General features: G+C 33.9%; 3 protein-coding genes across 3 annotated transcripts; 2 read left to right on the forward strand and 1 right to left on the reverse strand.

Annotated features, from left to right (window-relative positions):
- Positions 1–1,707: 1,707 nt before the first annotated feature.
- Positions 1,708–8,747, forward strand: Ube4B (Ubiquitination factor E4B). Its single transcript, XM_065513652.1, has 10 exons — positions 1,708–2,044; positions 2,122–2,215; positions 2,273–3,163; positions 3,755–4,461; positions 4,558–5,526; positions 5,590–5,702; positions 6,911–7,088; positions 7,168–7,314; positions 7,376–7,718; positions 7,784–8,747. Exons 1-10 carry the CDS (start codon positions 1,991–1,993, stop codon positions 8,080–8,082), a joined length of 3,795 nt encoding a protein of 1,264 aa, XP_065369724.1. The 5' UTR covers positions 1,708–1,990; the 3' UTR covers positions 8,083–8,747.
- Positions 8,748–9,640: 893 nt separating this feature from the next.
- On the forward strand, positions 9,641–12,401 carry Naa35 (N-alpha-acetyltransferase 35). The gene is made up of 5 exons (XM_065510560.1): positions 9,641–9,780; positions 9,844–10,823; positions 10,882–11,063; positions 11,124–12,143; positions 12,203–12,401. The coding sequence occupies exons 1-5, from the start codon at positions 9,770–9,772 to the stop codon at positions 12,341–12,343; spliced, it is 2,334 nt and encodes a 777-aa protein (XP_065366632.1). The 5' UTR covers positions 9,641–9,769; the 3' UTR covers positions 12,344–12,401.
- On the reverse strand, positions 12,345–13,637 carry Zfrp8 (Zinc finger protein RP-8). Its single transcript, XM_065510561.1, has 3 exons — positions 13,322–13,637; positions 13,176–13,260; positions 12,345–13,123 (listed from the first exon to the last, which is right to left on the reverse strand). The coding sequence occupies exons 1-3, from the start codon at positions 13,588–13,590 to the stop codon at positions 12,404–12,406; spliced, it is 1,074 nt and encodes a 357-aa protein (XP_065366633.1). The 5' UTR covers positions 13,591–13,637; the 3' UTR covers positions 12,345–12,403.
- Positions 13,638–13,892: the final 255 nt, after the last annotated feature.

A 13,892-nucleotide genomic window follows, 5' to 3' on the forward strand; every position in this document is an offset into this window, starting at 1 on the left:
CTATATATATAAAAATTAATTGCTGATTTTTTTTCATTCGATTCGAAATTTTCAGGAAATGGTTTGTAAAGAAAAAAATTCAAAATTCCGGGTAAAACTCGGAAATTTTTTTGAGTCCAGTCAACTGTATTAAATAAGCTCCCTAAAGTATGCAGTACAAATATAGATATTTTATTTGCAAATAAATAATAGCAGGCAGGTGTATGTGGGTTGGAGAAACTTGAAGAACTAACATTAGTAAATGCTACTGGGCGAAGCCGGGGCGGGGCGGTCAACTAATTACAAATAATTTTCGGATCTACAAAATATAAATATTTTTCAAACAGAACCATATCTATTGTGTTCTTTAACTTACTAGAGAGAAAAAATTGTCATCATAAATGACAATTTTTTTTAAATTTTGTCGCCCATTTTTTTTAAAATATCAGTTATATTTCTGATAAAAATTAAAATAAAATATAAGAAATTTCCATTCTGTGGCCGCTTTATAAAGTTACATGCATCCAAATTTGGAAGAACTAAAATAGAGCATAATTTTTATGTTTTTCCCAAAAAGGTCTTCATATTTCTTTTATATAAAAAAATGTTTTGGTCTTCAATATTTATTTAATTTAATCAATACATTTCACTTTTTTGTTCTAAGGCAGTACCTCGCTTTCACCAAACTCTTGCACTACCATCGTTTCCAAAAAGGTTAAACTAGCATTTGTCTGTAAAAACAATCCTTTCCCTGAACAGCATAGTCAAAACGTTTCTTTTTATTGGAGGATCTAATGAACGGTTTTCTTCTGGCCATGCGCGACTGATGTCCAGAATTTTGAAAGCAGCGGTTAATTGTATATGCATTATTAACATCAATTCCATCAATTTTTTAATTGTACGCTACTTAATTTGGAATTTCTAGTACTTCTCTTACAATTTTACGCCTCAATATTATATTATACTTTAATGGACGTCCTGTTCGTGGCAAACTTTCATATCTTTCAAACCTTTTATAGTTTGGACTATAGATTTTGACAAACTAACCATTCCCCACTTTTGCCGTAGATTTTTCTTTTTTTGACAACTTGACAAATAATAGACCACAAATAACTGACATACATACATGATTCATACATCAAGAAAACCAGGAAAACCTCGATTTTTTACCTATTACTACTTGATTACTAAGTCATTAATATACACAATATGGATATATAATATGCTATGTATCATTTTACATCTTAATATAAAGTTTTAAAATTGTATTTGTCAGATAAATTTAATAACTGTTTATGAATATGGGGTTTAAATTATAACGGTAATATTCTGTAAAGAAACACGAATGAATAAAAAACTAAATTGTAGTGTTTTGTTCAGTCTGGCATTTGCATTCACACAATGAGAGAGTTGTCAGACTAACAACAAACGGTGCCAACTGATCTGCTAACATGAGCCGCCCATATGAGCAAAACCATTTTTTTATATGCGGTTTTTCACTATGAAAATTCGGGGGTCTTCAAACCAATAACAGTCGCATAAGAAATGAACGGTGTGTGTGGTGTGTATTGTGTTTGACATCAGCCATATGAGCCGAAGTATAAAGATGGGGATAATCTGACAACACAGTTAGTCTGGCAACTGCATATCTATGAAAAATTGTTTGTCATTGTATTTTCTTTTGTTTTTGGGTCTGCTGCATAAAAATATAAATTTTATTATTATTATTGGAAAAAAAGTAAAACTTAATTGTGCATAGAGCAGGAAAAGAGTTATTGTAGTGAATTAAAGTAAACTAATTTATGAAATATAGTGCAAAACGTAAATTTGCAAATTGTTTCCAAATTTTTGATTTGTTCCAACAAACAAAACTCCCAATAAGAAGCAGCAGGCTTTAGAAATCAGCTGGTAAAGAAAATCAAAAATAATAGAAGAAAAAGACGTAAAAAAAGAAAAAGCAGTATAACAAAGAAAAGAAAATTTTGTACATAAAAAATATACAAGAAGCAAAATGTCGGAACAGGAACAAAATGTTGCAAAAATGAGTGAATTAACGGCAGAAGAGGTAAAAATTATTGGAATTTTAATATTTTTATAATTTAACGTTAAAAGGCATTGGTTTCTTTTTTTTTTTTGGTAAAGATACGTGCCAGGAGATTACGCACTTTAGCCAAATCATCATCTAGTGCTACTGCCAACGAGATTGCAGCATCCGCAAATACACAAAGTGCAGAAGGTATGTTGTATAGGTATTGAAAAAATATAAAAATTCTGTTAAATAAAGATGGTTTAGGTCAACGTACGGCTACCAATGTTTCGAATTCTTCCCGTTTGGTCAAAACAATTTCTTCAGCGAACAGCTCTAGTTCGTCATCGTTGAAGGGAGACGTTATTGCTCAAAACACTTCCTCAATTGCAACAGATTGTCAGGAATTAATTTTGCCAATTGGGGAACAACAGAAAATGGATGTAGATGTTGAAATGAAATCTGTTTCCACAACACCCATAAAAAGCCATACCCTAACACTACCACCAGCAACATCAGCTCCCATAAATATCATGCAAACAGACGTTTGCATTGAGGATGAAATTTCGTCATCCTCGTCGTCCTCAAATAACCATAAAAACAACAAAAAATTGCCAATAAATTTAGATGTTGGGATGGAAAATATGGAAACTTCTGAACAGCCATCACCGGCTGACGCCAACACTTCACAAAAGCAGGCATCTTTAGACATTTTAACGCCAAAACCACAAAAATCATGCAACGAACGCATCGAATCCATGCTTTCGAAAGTTCTCAACGCAACATGGAATGAATATTGCACTGGTTCCATGATATGTCCACAAACTGCCAGTTTCATAGAACAGCATCCGGACAAACGATTTGATTTCGATTCGTTAATATCGAATGTGCTCATGGAATGCGTTTTACGCTTGTATAACGACGAAGAGACTGGTGAGGGATCAGTCGCCGGCGCTGTTGACAATAGTGATGCTGATATGAAGTCAGAGGGTGCCACTGGTGCTGCAACGACAGATGAAACAAAGAGTGGTAATAAAACCGAGAATGTTCCAACGTATTCAACGCCGAAAAAAATCAAAAGTGATGATACTGAAGTTCAAGAAATTATGGCAAATGTTATTGATGATCAACCTTCGACATCCAGAGGTTTACAAAGCGGTAAGTAGGAGAAAAATATTAATTTTCCCATCAAAAAACTATAGTTTAAACCAATCGCACATTAATAACACAATAACGTCACAACTCAAAATTTTCCAAAATGGACTTTTTTTCATATCTAACTACTTCAAAAATTTCATTCTCATCACTGTAATTTTTTGCTCTTTTGAGTCAATGTGCGTGCTCAAGAACAAACAATTATTTTTTTTTTCACATAAAGAGTGTTATTTTGAGTTTTGCAACTATTACCGTAAAAAGTAATACATTTTGTGGTGTATTATTTTGAATTGTGCTTCTTTAATTGAAAAGTGTGATTTAAATTGACTGTATTATTTTATGCACATATGTTTTGATAAAATAAATTATTTCCACAAACGCATTATAAAATTTAAAGCAGTATAGCAAAACTATATTAAAAATGGATTATTTTCATAATGAAACTATTTTTTTTTTATATATGTATTACAATCATTTTTGCATAAACAGTTTTTTGCCTTCTCCTGAAAATTTGAGAATTTTGACTTGTGACGTTATTGTATTTAGTGTACGAAATATTATTACAAGTTTAATTTATTCTTGCTATTCCCGTAGGTATTACCAGTTCAGAATTCATTGGCACTTGTCCGACACCATCCTCAAACATTTTCACACCGATGTCCTTGGCCAAATACAATGTAATATTACATTTAATTAAATGTTTTAAAAATCACCGTCAATTCAGCGAAAAATTCAACACAAATATATCGCAAGAGAAATCTGAAGATGTAGAAAAGATTCAAGATATGCTAAAAATAACATTAGATCAGATTTTCCTAACAACTACATTGGTTCTAACTGATCGAATATATGAGAATCTCAATATTGCACTGGATCAATCTGCCTTATTGGAGTTGTACTATCAGGAACGTGTGCCCGACGATTTTCTAATTGAATACATCGCCAAGTGTTACGAAAAGACACAAGACTTTGAGTTCATATTCTCTCAAATGTTGAGAGGACTCTTTATGGGAATGCAGCGCAACTTATGTTCACCCACAATCATAACACATCACATGGAGTTGTTGTCCAAATTGATGGCTGTCAAAGTGGGTACAGCTAGACCACTGTGTGATCTGTTGGCCAAGCAAATGAACTTTTTGCCAGCCCTATGTACACAAATACCGGGAAGAGAGATTGTCAAATGCAGTTATTTGGGTCCATTCTTGTCCGTGTCATTTTTTGCCGAAGAAAATGTTCGATTCGCTGAGGCTCACGGTAAATGTGATGCATTGGCAGCCAATTCGGAGAAATTTAGATGGGTAAGTGACCACAAATAACAAAGTCAATTTACGTCGTATGTGTTTTTCTTTGTTTTCAAATTTGTTTGATTTTTTTGTGCCTCTTTTAAACAACAGCAACTGTTTACAATGCGTGGGCTAATGCATTCGGTTTTCCTATCATTGCTTGTCAATGTCAACACACGTCCAAAGACACTTGAATATATATCGCACATATTACGCCACAATGAACGACGTGTGCAATTTGCCAGTGATGAAAAGCTCTTGGCCCGGGATGGTTTTGCCATCAATCTGATGTGCGTCTTGCAGCAATTGTCAGTCAAAATAAAATTGGATCGCATCGATCTGTATTATCCCTTTTATAAGAACTCGTTGATTTTCATAGAACAAGATACAAAGTTGCGTTTTACCGATGAGGAGTATAGAAAGTTCTTAGAAAAGGACTACGCCAACACCGAATCAAATGCCAATTTCCAAACTCAATGCTGGTTCCTCACTCTACAGTCTCATCACTTGGGTTTTATGCCAGCCATACAAAGATACAGACAAAAGTCGCGAGCCATCAAGGAGTTGCAAAAGCTGATCGACGAAATCGATCGCACCAAATCGCATTGGGAAAATACACCGTATGCCTCCCGAAACAAGCAATTCAGAGATCGTTGGCTAAAGCAATTGAAAAAGTTGACAAGATCGAAACTTTGCAGCGAAGTTTGTCTACTTGATCCGAAACTTTTGAATGCATGTCTGTTCTTTTACTCTTCTGTGTGCGAATACTTACTATATCAGATGGAGGGTCGAGCAATTGAAGGTCGTTTTATGGCCAAAATGCAACCACAGCAACTGCAACCAACCGATGCATTTTCTGCACTGCCCGAGTGGTACATCGACGACATTGCCGAGTTCATTCTGTTTGCTATGCAACATGCTCAGAATGACATACGTCATGCCATCGATCTTTCAATAATAACATGGTTGTTGACATGTGTTTGTGCACCACATATGATTAAGAATCCATACGTCACTGCCAAACTGGTCGAGGTATTATTTGTTTTCTCCTTGGGTCCTGCGAACGTCCTCAACGTTGCGGTGAGTTTTAAATCATTCTCACTCACATTTATAACTAAATTCTTATTGTTGACAATCTATTAGATATGGAACCATGAATTGGCTCAAACTGTATTGTGTAGTTCATTAATGAAATTCTATGTCGATATAGAAACAACTGGACAGAGTACCGAATTTTATGATAAATTTACAATAAGGTAAGTTTCAGTGAACAATAAAGATTCATCAAGTAACAGCACTGCCCTTTTCCTTAGTACTTAAAAAAAATTAATATAAAGAATATGAAAAACGTTTTTTTTTTTTAATTCATTGGTGAAAAAAATACCTTTGGTAGGGAATTTGTTTTTAGGATATATGTACATATGTATCTAGAATATTAAGTTATGTTCTTTTTCTTGTTTTTTTTTCAAAAAAAAATGTGTGTTTATTATTATAAAATTATGATGATATAAGGACATTTCCACAGAAAGGTACACTGACAGTAAATTAATATGTTCATAAACAAATTATTTTTTTTTACAATTATATAAAACCAATTTCTAAATTTTTATAATATGATGTATTTCAGCTAATCATGAGAAAATTGGAATAACAACTGAAGAGATATTATGTCTTGCTCTTAGGTACTTTAAATGTCATTTTCTACTTAGTTTTTTTTACATACGTATTTATATGATTTTAAAATTTTACCAACTAATTAAAAAAGGTCGAACATTTGATTTTGATATTGTTCCAATGTTGCGTTCCGGTACCTTAATCGTCGCTTGTTATCAGTACTCCGCGATCGTTTAATAAAGTGGATGAAAATTCTAATTCAAATCAATATTTAGTGGTTTTAACTAAAAAACCTGTTACTGCATCTAATAATCACACTAAATATTTTATTTTGATATTTTAAGTGTCTGGTGTAAATCAATATTAAGGCAACAGCTTGTAGAAGAATTTGAAAATTGAGAATCTCACACAATTAACCTAGTTAAACACCAGCACGTGATATAATCACACGACCTTGCCAGTTACATAACAGAATACTGGCCACATATCCCCAAACCTGGGAATAATCAAGTTCAAAGGTCCCCATTTTTGACAATACGTAGGAATAGGAATGTAATAACAAAGGGAGGTGAAATATTGTAGTTAGTCTTTAGTGAAGCTCATAAAAACGTGTTTTTCCCTTTTCAAAAAAGAAAAACGGATTTTTTGTTCATGATTAGGCTGAATCAGCCCAATTTGAATTTAATTTGTAAGGTATAATGTAAATAAATAAATAAAAACTAATTGATAAAATTGGTTCAGATTTCTGTATTTTTTTCAAGATTTTATCCGTCATTTTTGAGAATTTTCGAAAAATAATGAATGAAAAAAAATATAATAATAATTTTGTATATTCAAACCATTTTTATAGATACCACATTAGTCATTTATTCAAATCAATGTGGGAGAGTCCAGTACATCGCCAAGTTATGATTAACGAATCAAATAATGGTAAACAATTTGTGAAATTCATTAATATGCTTATGAATGACACCACATTCCTCTTGGATGAATGTTTGGAAAATCTTAAGCGTATTCATCAAACACAGGTTTGTTTGCTCTCATTTTATTTAAACAGGATCGACAGTAACGTTAAAAATGCATTTAATTATATTTATTACGATGCAGATTCTAATGTTGAATGAACCGGCTTGGTCCAATTTGGGCTCTGAACAACAACAGAGTCGTTTATCACAATTGGCCACAGATGAGCGACAATGTCGTTCTTATTTGACATTGGCTAGAGAAACAGTAGAAATGTTTCATTATTTGACTGTAAGTAAATATTTGCTTAATATAGCTTTTACACCACTAACAATAATATTCTCCCCCATAGGATGATATTAAGGAACCATTTATGCGCGACGAATTGGTTGATCGCTTGAGTTCAATGTTAAATTTCAATTTACATCAACTGTGCGGCCCCAAATGCAATGATTTAAAAGTACGCAATCCTGCCAAATATGGCTGGGAACCCAGACGTTTGTTGGGACAAATATTCGATATTTATTTACATCTAGACTGTGATAGATTTGCCCAAGCCTTGGCTGCTGACGAACGATCCTTCCAAAAACATTTATTTGATGATGCTGCCAATCGCATTGAACGCTTAAGTATACGTTCAGCAATAGAAGTAGAAAAGTTTAGATCATTAATAACAAAAGCACATGATATTTATGGTAATTATTTGATTTATTTTTATTTGATGTAAATTATACTACAACACATTGTTTTATTTAATTAGTTGCCAATCAACAGTCTGAAGACGAGTGTGCTGATGCACCTGATGAATTTAAGGATCCTTTAATGGATACGTTAATGTCGGATCCAGTGGTCTTACCATCAGGCACTATTATGGATCGTGCCATTATAACACGTCACTTGTTAAATAGCAACACAGATCCCTTTAATCGCCAACATTTGACCGAGGATATGCTGGTGCCAAACATTGAACTCAAAGAACGCATCGATGCCTGGCGTAAAGAACAACGTTACAAGAGGCAACAACAAGGAAATTTAGATTTAAATGATAAAACATCTTAAATAATAGTAGTTATGAGTATAATTCTTAAAGGGAATCACACAATATCAATTTTTTTTTGTAGAACGTAAAAATAAACATGTAAAATGAAAAATGAATTTTTTACATACATACAATTTTAGCTTATAATTCTTATAGTTTTAAAACAACTCTGTCTACATTAATCTGATAAACATCCATACATACATACATACATACACAACATTAATCAACTGTAATATGTCAAGAGTTTGATTTACTATTTTTAGTTTGTATCCCTACAAATTTAACATGATGTAATTTATGTGGTCTCCAAAATGTATTGTTATAATTTTCATATTCTAACACTTTAAAATTTGATTATTTTTTTTCTATACAACACTTATTTTTTTAAGTAAAATTCGGAATGCATTATGAACATTTAGCGCGGGTTTCTTTGACATGAAATTAATTGAATTAGACTTCGAACGACTTTCAACGATACTTTTAATTTAAAAAAGTTAATGTGTTTAATATTAAAAATTGGTTACAACAAACATGCAAAATATAAATCATACCCAATTTATAAAATAATAATAAAACTAATGATACATAAATTACATCATATGCTATACATACATAATTATTCAAATCAATATTAATTCAAATTTTAATTAAATAAAGTATTGAACAAAAATTTATTAGAAAATGCTATTGTCAATTGAACGTAAAATTACAGTTATCCCCAAACAATGTTCTTTCATCAATATTCTGTATTTAGATATTGTTTTTAATTTTTTTTCGTACAGAAAAACGGAAGTACTTTAAAACAATTCTTTACATTTTAAATTATCTACTAAGGAAAATGTTAAAATACCATTGCCTACATATACATATGTGCGTAAGAATTTGTATCTTACTACATAGAACACACATAGATGGGTATTTTTTTCCATTTTGAGCCTTGAGAATACCATTCTAACGCCATCCTTGTAATACTATCGGGCATCTTCCTGATAGTATGGCCGATCCACCTCCATCTTCTGCGTTTGATTTGTTTCAGTATGGGTTCCTCATTGGATATGTTCCACAGATCCGTGTTGGGCTAATATATCCTGCATATGATTCTGAGGTACTTATTGAAGACTACCTGTACTTTTTGCATGATTGTGCTCGATATTATCCTGGTTTCTCTTCCGTACAACAGAGTAGACTGTACACATTCTGAGCTTGGCTCATATGGATATTTGCGAGTTTCTCTATGACTGCCTGTTCCACGATGTCGAAAGAAAAATGAGTCGAACAAATTTGTATGAAAAACACTCAGTTTTTTTACAGTCTTTCGAATAGTTTTCATACAAATTTTTTTGTATCATTTTTCTTTCGACATCGTGAAACAGACCTTTAAGGCCTGTTTCTTTTGCAGCTAAAAAAAAAACAATCGGAATAATAATCACGGAATTGAAACCATTCCGAACGAAATTTGTAACAGGTCTGATAAATTTCTATTAATATAAATGAAATTTTTAAATTTTCCGTTATTTGTCACTGTCAAATTTATTTCCTAGTACGTTTTTCGTACTACCTTTTTGTACAACACTGTAAGAACTTCTCAAAACAGATGATTGTCAAAAGAAAGAAAAAACGGGGAAGATTTTTTTTTGGAAAAATTGAATAGGAAAAAATATTTTGTATATTAAATTATAGTTGGTGATGTCAATTAAATAAGTTATGCATCCGATGTAAGTATATACGAGTTATTTTGGATTTGAGTAAATAATTAGGAATTCGTTTTATGACAACAGTGTAAATGAACCTGGTTTTCAGGCTGCAACAGCTGCAGCAGCCGCCGCTGCTGCCTCCACCGGCAATATCCATTTAGCTTCTGCAACTGATTCAGTAGATTCTGAAACATCCGAAGCTGGTCAGTATCCAATGGAAGATTGTGGTTTTATGGATCCTGAAGTGCAGCGAATAATGCGTTCAAATAATGAGGACGCCAGCGAGTATCCCAAGTACGATTGGGTGGATATAACGCAAGGTTTCAAATCAGCCTGCAGTGAATTAAATTTGGGTGAATTAGCCCAAGATATGTTATTTGGTTTGTTCGAAGCCATGTCGGCCATTGAAATGATGGATCCAAAAATGGATGTTGGCATGGGTTATAACAAAAATGATGCTACCCCACATACGTTTGAATCGGCGGTGGAAGCGGGTGTTTTAAAGCTAAATGGTCTAACAAATGAGGAACTTATTGGTATCTTCGATGCTTTATTTACTTGTATTGTGTCCTGGCTGGAGGGAAACTCAATAGATCAGGTGTTATTTACCTGTTTCTATTTGCATGCTCCCGCCAAAATAGAGGATAAGTCATTGAAAGCTTTCTGCCATGCCGTAAGGCATTTAATTATACATATTAAGAACATCATTATTTCGAGCAGTGTCAATGAAGAGGAAGATTTTCAACTGTATGGAAATTCTTCACTTTTGGCTCCGGAGGATTCGTGCCAGGCCGCATTGATACCTTCAATGCTTAAAGATGCTGAAGATGAATTGGTGAGACAGAGCAAGATGGCCTCACAACCTGAGGATATTATGGCGGTAGTATATCGTCTGCGTTTTATGCGTCATTTTTACCAAGCTATTTATAGTTTGGACTGCGCCATGGTCAACAGCATCGACGAAGTGGTAATCAATGAAATTTATAAACATTTAAATACTTCTTTGGAATTGACGCCTCAGATAAAGAAAACTATTGACAAGGGAACGCAGCCCCAAGAAGGCAGTAAGTTATTTGTGATTGTTTCGGATTTGTAATTCATTGTCTTTTGTGTTGATTTTAGCTGACTCTCCCAATCCCATTGGATTTTCACCGCGTATTCACGATCGCAGTCAACCACCTACATTTCCGCGTAGCGTTAAAATGCGAGATCGACCTTCCAGTTTGATGTTTCTGGAGGAATTGGTGCAACGTCTAAAATATGCCTGCAAAGTTATACGTATGCGAGACTATTATTCAGCTCTGGTAAGATAACGTGTCTGCAAAACATTTTCTGATTATAATTTTATCCATTTCGTGTTGAAGAATTTTTTTATAGAATTTAGTCGTAAATCTGGACAATGTATATTATCGCGCAGTGTTCTCCAGGGTCTTTTCATATCAAGTCGTCGCTTAATATTTGGCACAATACCTGTTAAAGATTTCCTGTGGGACTCTGTCAGAGCTTTCAATTCACCACCGATTTTGAATCCCAAAAATCCTGTTTCTATGGATCGTGATATACAATTGAATTTGGACTCATTCTTTCGGTATTGCATCAGCACATTTACACAATTTTTGCGTATTTGTGGCTTTAATCGTGCACGACAACGTGACAAGTTGGGTAGGTTTATTGAGAGTTTCGACAGCATACAAGTCGAAGCAGCACGCTTGGACTCCCATCTCAGCATGCTGGCAAATGAAAAAGCTGTCGAAGGAAACGAACCTGCCGCCACAGCCCTCAAATTTAGTACTCAGTTTGCTACATGGGTACTATACAACTGTTTCAGAGCTCAGATGCTGTATTTAATGTCAGGCTTTGAATTGGAGTTGTACTCGGTGCATGAATTTCTTTACATTTACTGGTATCCCTATGAACTGCTTATAGGGTTCATTGTTTCGGCCTTGACAAGGACTGAGAAAAATCTACTGGCCCAAGAGGAATACGAAAAGGAACAGCTGAGCAAATTGCATGCCAAAAATCGCAATAAGCCCAAGCCAAAAAAGAACAAAAAACAACAACAAAAATCCTATCGCCAGGAAATTTTCTACTATCACGCACTAATGAATATGTGTGGTGGTTTCTATAAGGCCATGTGCGCTTTGACAAAGGATGGTCGAATACGCCAACCCATGCCCAAGTTTGACAACGAAGAAATTCGTTTCAATCGCCGTTTTGCACCATTTGCTAATTTGACTTCACCACCACCAGTATCTTATGAAGAGTTCAAGAGTATAAGGGAACACATGATGAGCCCGCCATCGTCGGAAATTTATGATTTGGCAGCCAAACACTTTGATCAGGCCCGAAACGCTTTAGAATCTATACAAAATCCTGAGCAAGAGGTGCGTAAAATAATTTGAACTATTTTTTACTTAATATGAATAACTTGTTGCTCTTTTAGATTCTAGACATGATACAGGTTGCGAAAATCAATTATGTCGTCATGAATGTATTGGCCAAAGGGCATCAGAAGGATACAAAACGTCAACCTGAATTTGATTTCTCTAGACATCGTCATTTTCCCATAATAAAATTAAATTAGATCATGTTAAACTTTTTATTAGTTTATATGTAATAAAAAACACATTTAAAGGAAGAAATATTATTGATTATTTACTATATCCTGCTTGATGCAAAATTCCTCAACATAGCCTTTGTCGTTCGGTAAGGGACAACTTTTCGAGCATGTATAAACTGCTATAACTCCCCAGTCAACATTAGCATCTTTCAAATAATTCAACATTTGGGGCATAATTTGAAATTCAAATTCACGTTCCCCACCGCACAATTCACACTTGGGTATGTTGCACGACTGTTCTTTGATGGTATTTTCGGTGTCAGCTATCCATAATACTTGACCATTACGTTTGTAACGTATAATTTGCAAAGGATCTTTATCGCATTCCTTACGAAATTTTCGAAAATGCTTGTCATCTATTTCTTCACTACCTTTTGTATATTTCTCCAATTCAGATTCTGGCAAGTTCTGGAACTCTCCTGCTTTACCAGAAACTGTCAATTGTTCTAACTTTTTCATTTCCTGCTCTTCGTCTATATCGGTTTTCGCTGTCTTTGCGCTGTTGTCATCTTCATCAGAATTCATATCAATTTCCCATTCTGGAAACAAAATTTCCTCAATAGGCTGACACGGTAGCTTAACTGCAGAAGAACTATCAGCTGTACATGATAATTTATGAATCTTCCAATGTAATCTTTGATGCTGGGCTCCACAGTAGTTGGCTTTTTTACAACGACCACATTTCAATGGACCCATGCAGCCACAGGCTAAGCACAACTTTGTTTTGATGGGAAGAATTTCAGGCTTAAAAAAAAATTATTAAAAATAACACTTGGGAACTGAACGCAAAACTTACCGCAGCTTCGCCTTCTTCGGGAGGTGGCACATCAGGATAAAATTCATTGTGCAAAGGCAACTGACTTCGTAATACAGTAATATTGCTATTAAAATAGAATTTGTTGTCATTTAATTGATCATTGTTCTCAATTTAATATCACTCACCTATTCTCATTTGCAGTATAGCATGACTCTGTCCGGCAGACGAAAACATAAACCATACGATGGAAATTATAGTCATCGTCGAAGGGAGCATAAATCTGACACAGAAAACTCTTCTGATTGTTGCACTTTTTACATTTTAATGCTTCTGTTGTAGGTAAATCTCCTAAATGAAGCCAAGCCGGTTTACCACCCAGTTTACTTGGAAAGTGAGCATTGGTTAGCCATTCACTTTCACAATGTTCTGCGAATCCAAGATCTATGTCCTGCATAATAATTTTTTTTCTATTTACGAAAGAGGAAAATAAATATTCCTGTCTTCACGTGTAAAAACAAAATAAAATCTGTGCTGCCATCATGTTTGTATATTTAATTTTAATAATTAACTTTGGTAAAACGTTTACACAATACACACAGACGGGAAACGTTAAAAAATCCAACAAAAAACTATGGAAAAAATTTCGAAACGGTTAAGGGTAACGGTAACGCTAATTTAGATTATTTCGGTAACGATATTTCAATAATAAAAATAAGTTGAGAGGTTTTTTATTAATTATATATCGCAAATTTGTGG

This window comes from Calliphora vicina, chromosome 5 (genome assembly GCF_958450345.1).
Source record: "Calliphora vicina chromosome 5, idCalVici1.1, whole genome shotgun sequence".
NCBI classification, from domain to species: Eukaryota; Metazoa; Arthropoda; class Insecta; order Diptera; family Calliphoridae; genus Calliphora; species Calliphora vicina.

Excerpts from the sequence above, each read along its gene's own strand:
- Ube4B (XM_065513652.1), top strand. The coding sequence starts at position 1,991 with ATGTCGGAACAGGAACAAAATGTTGCAAAAATGAGTGAATTAACGGCA. Across the intron at positions 2,045-2,121 it reads GTGAATTAACGGCAGAAGAG|ATACGTGCCAGGAGATTACG; the intron begins GTAAAAATTATT and ends TTTTTGGTAAAG. Across the intron at positions 5,703-6,910 it reads TATGATAAATTTACAATAAG|ATACCACATTAGTCATTTAT; the intron begins GTAAGTTTCAGT and ends CCATTTTTATAG.
- Naa35 (XM_065510560.1), top strand. Across the intron at positions 10,824-10,881 it reads AACGCAGCCCCAAGAAGGCA|CTGACTCTCCCAATCCCATT; the intron begins GTAAGTTATTTG and ends TGTTGATTTTAG. Across the intron at positions 11,064-11,123 it reads GAGACTATTATTCAGCTCTG|AATTTTTTTATAGAATTTAG; the intron begins GTAAGATAACGT and ends TTCGTGTTGAAG.
- Zfrp8 (XM_065510561.1), bottom strand. The coding sequence starts at position 13,590 with ATGCAGGACATAGATCTTGGATTCGCAGAACATTGTGAAAGTGAATGG. Across the intron at positions 13,261-13,321 it reads TATACTGCAAATGAGAATAG|CAATATTACTGTATTACGAA; the intron begins GTGAGTGATATT and ends CTATTTTAATAG. Across the intron at positions 13,124-13,175 it reads CCGAAGAAGGCGAAGCTGCG|CCTGAAATTCTTCCCATCAA; the intron begins GTAAGTTTTGCG and ends TTTTTTTTTAAG.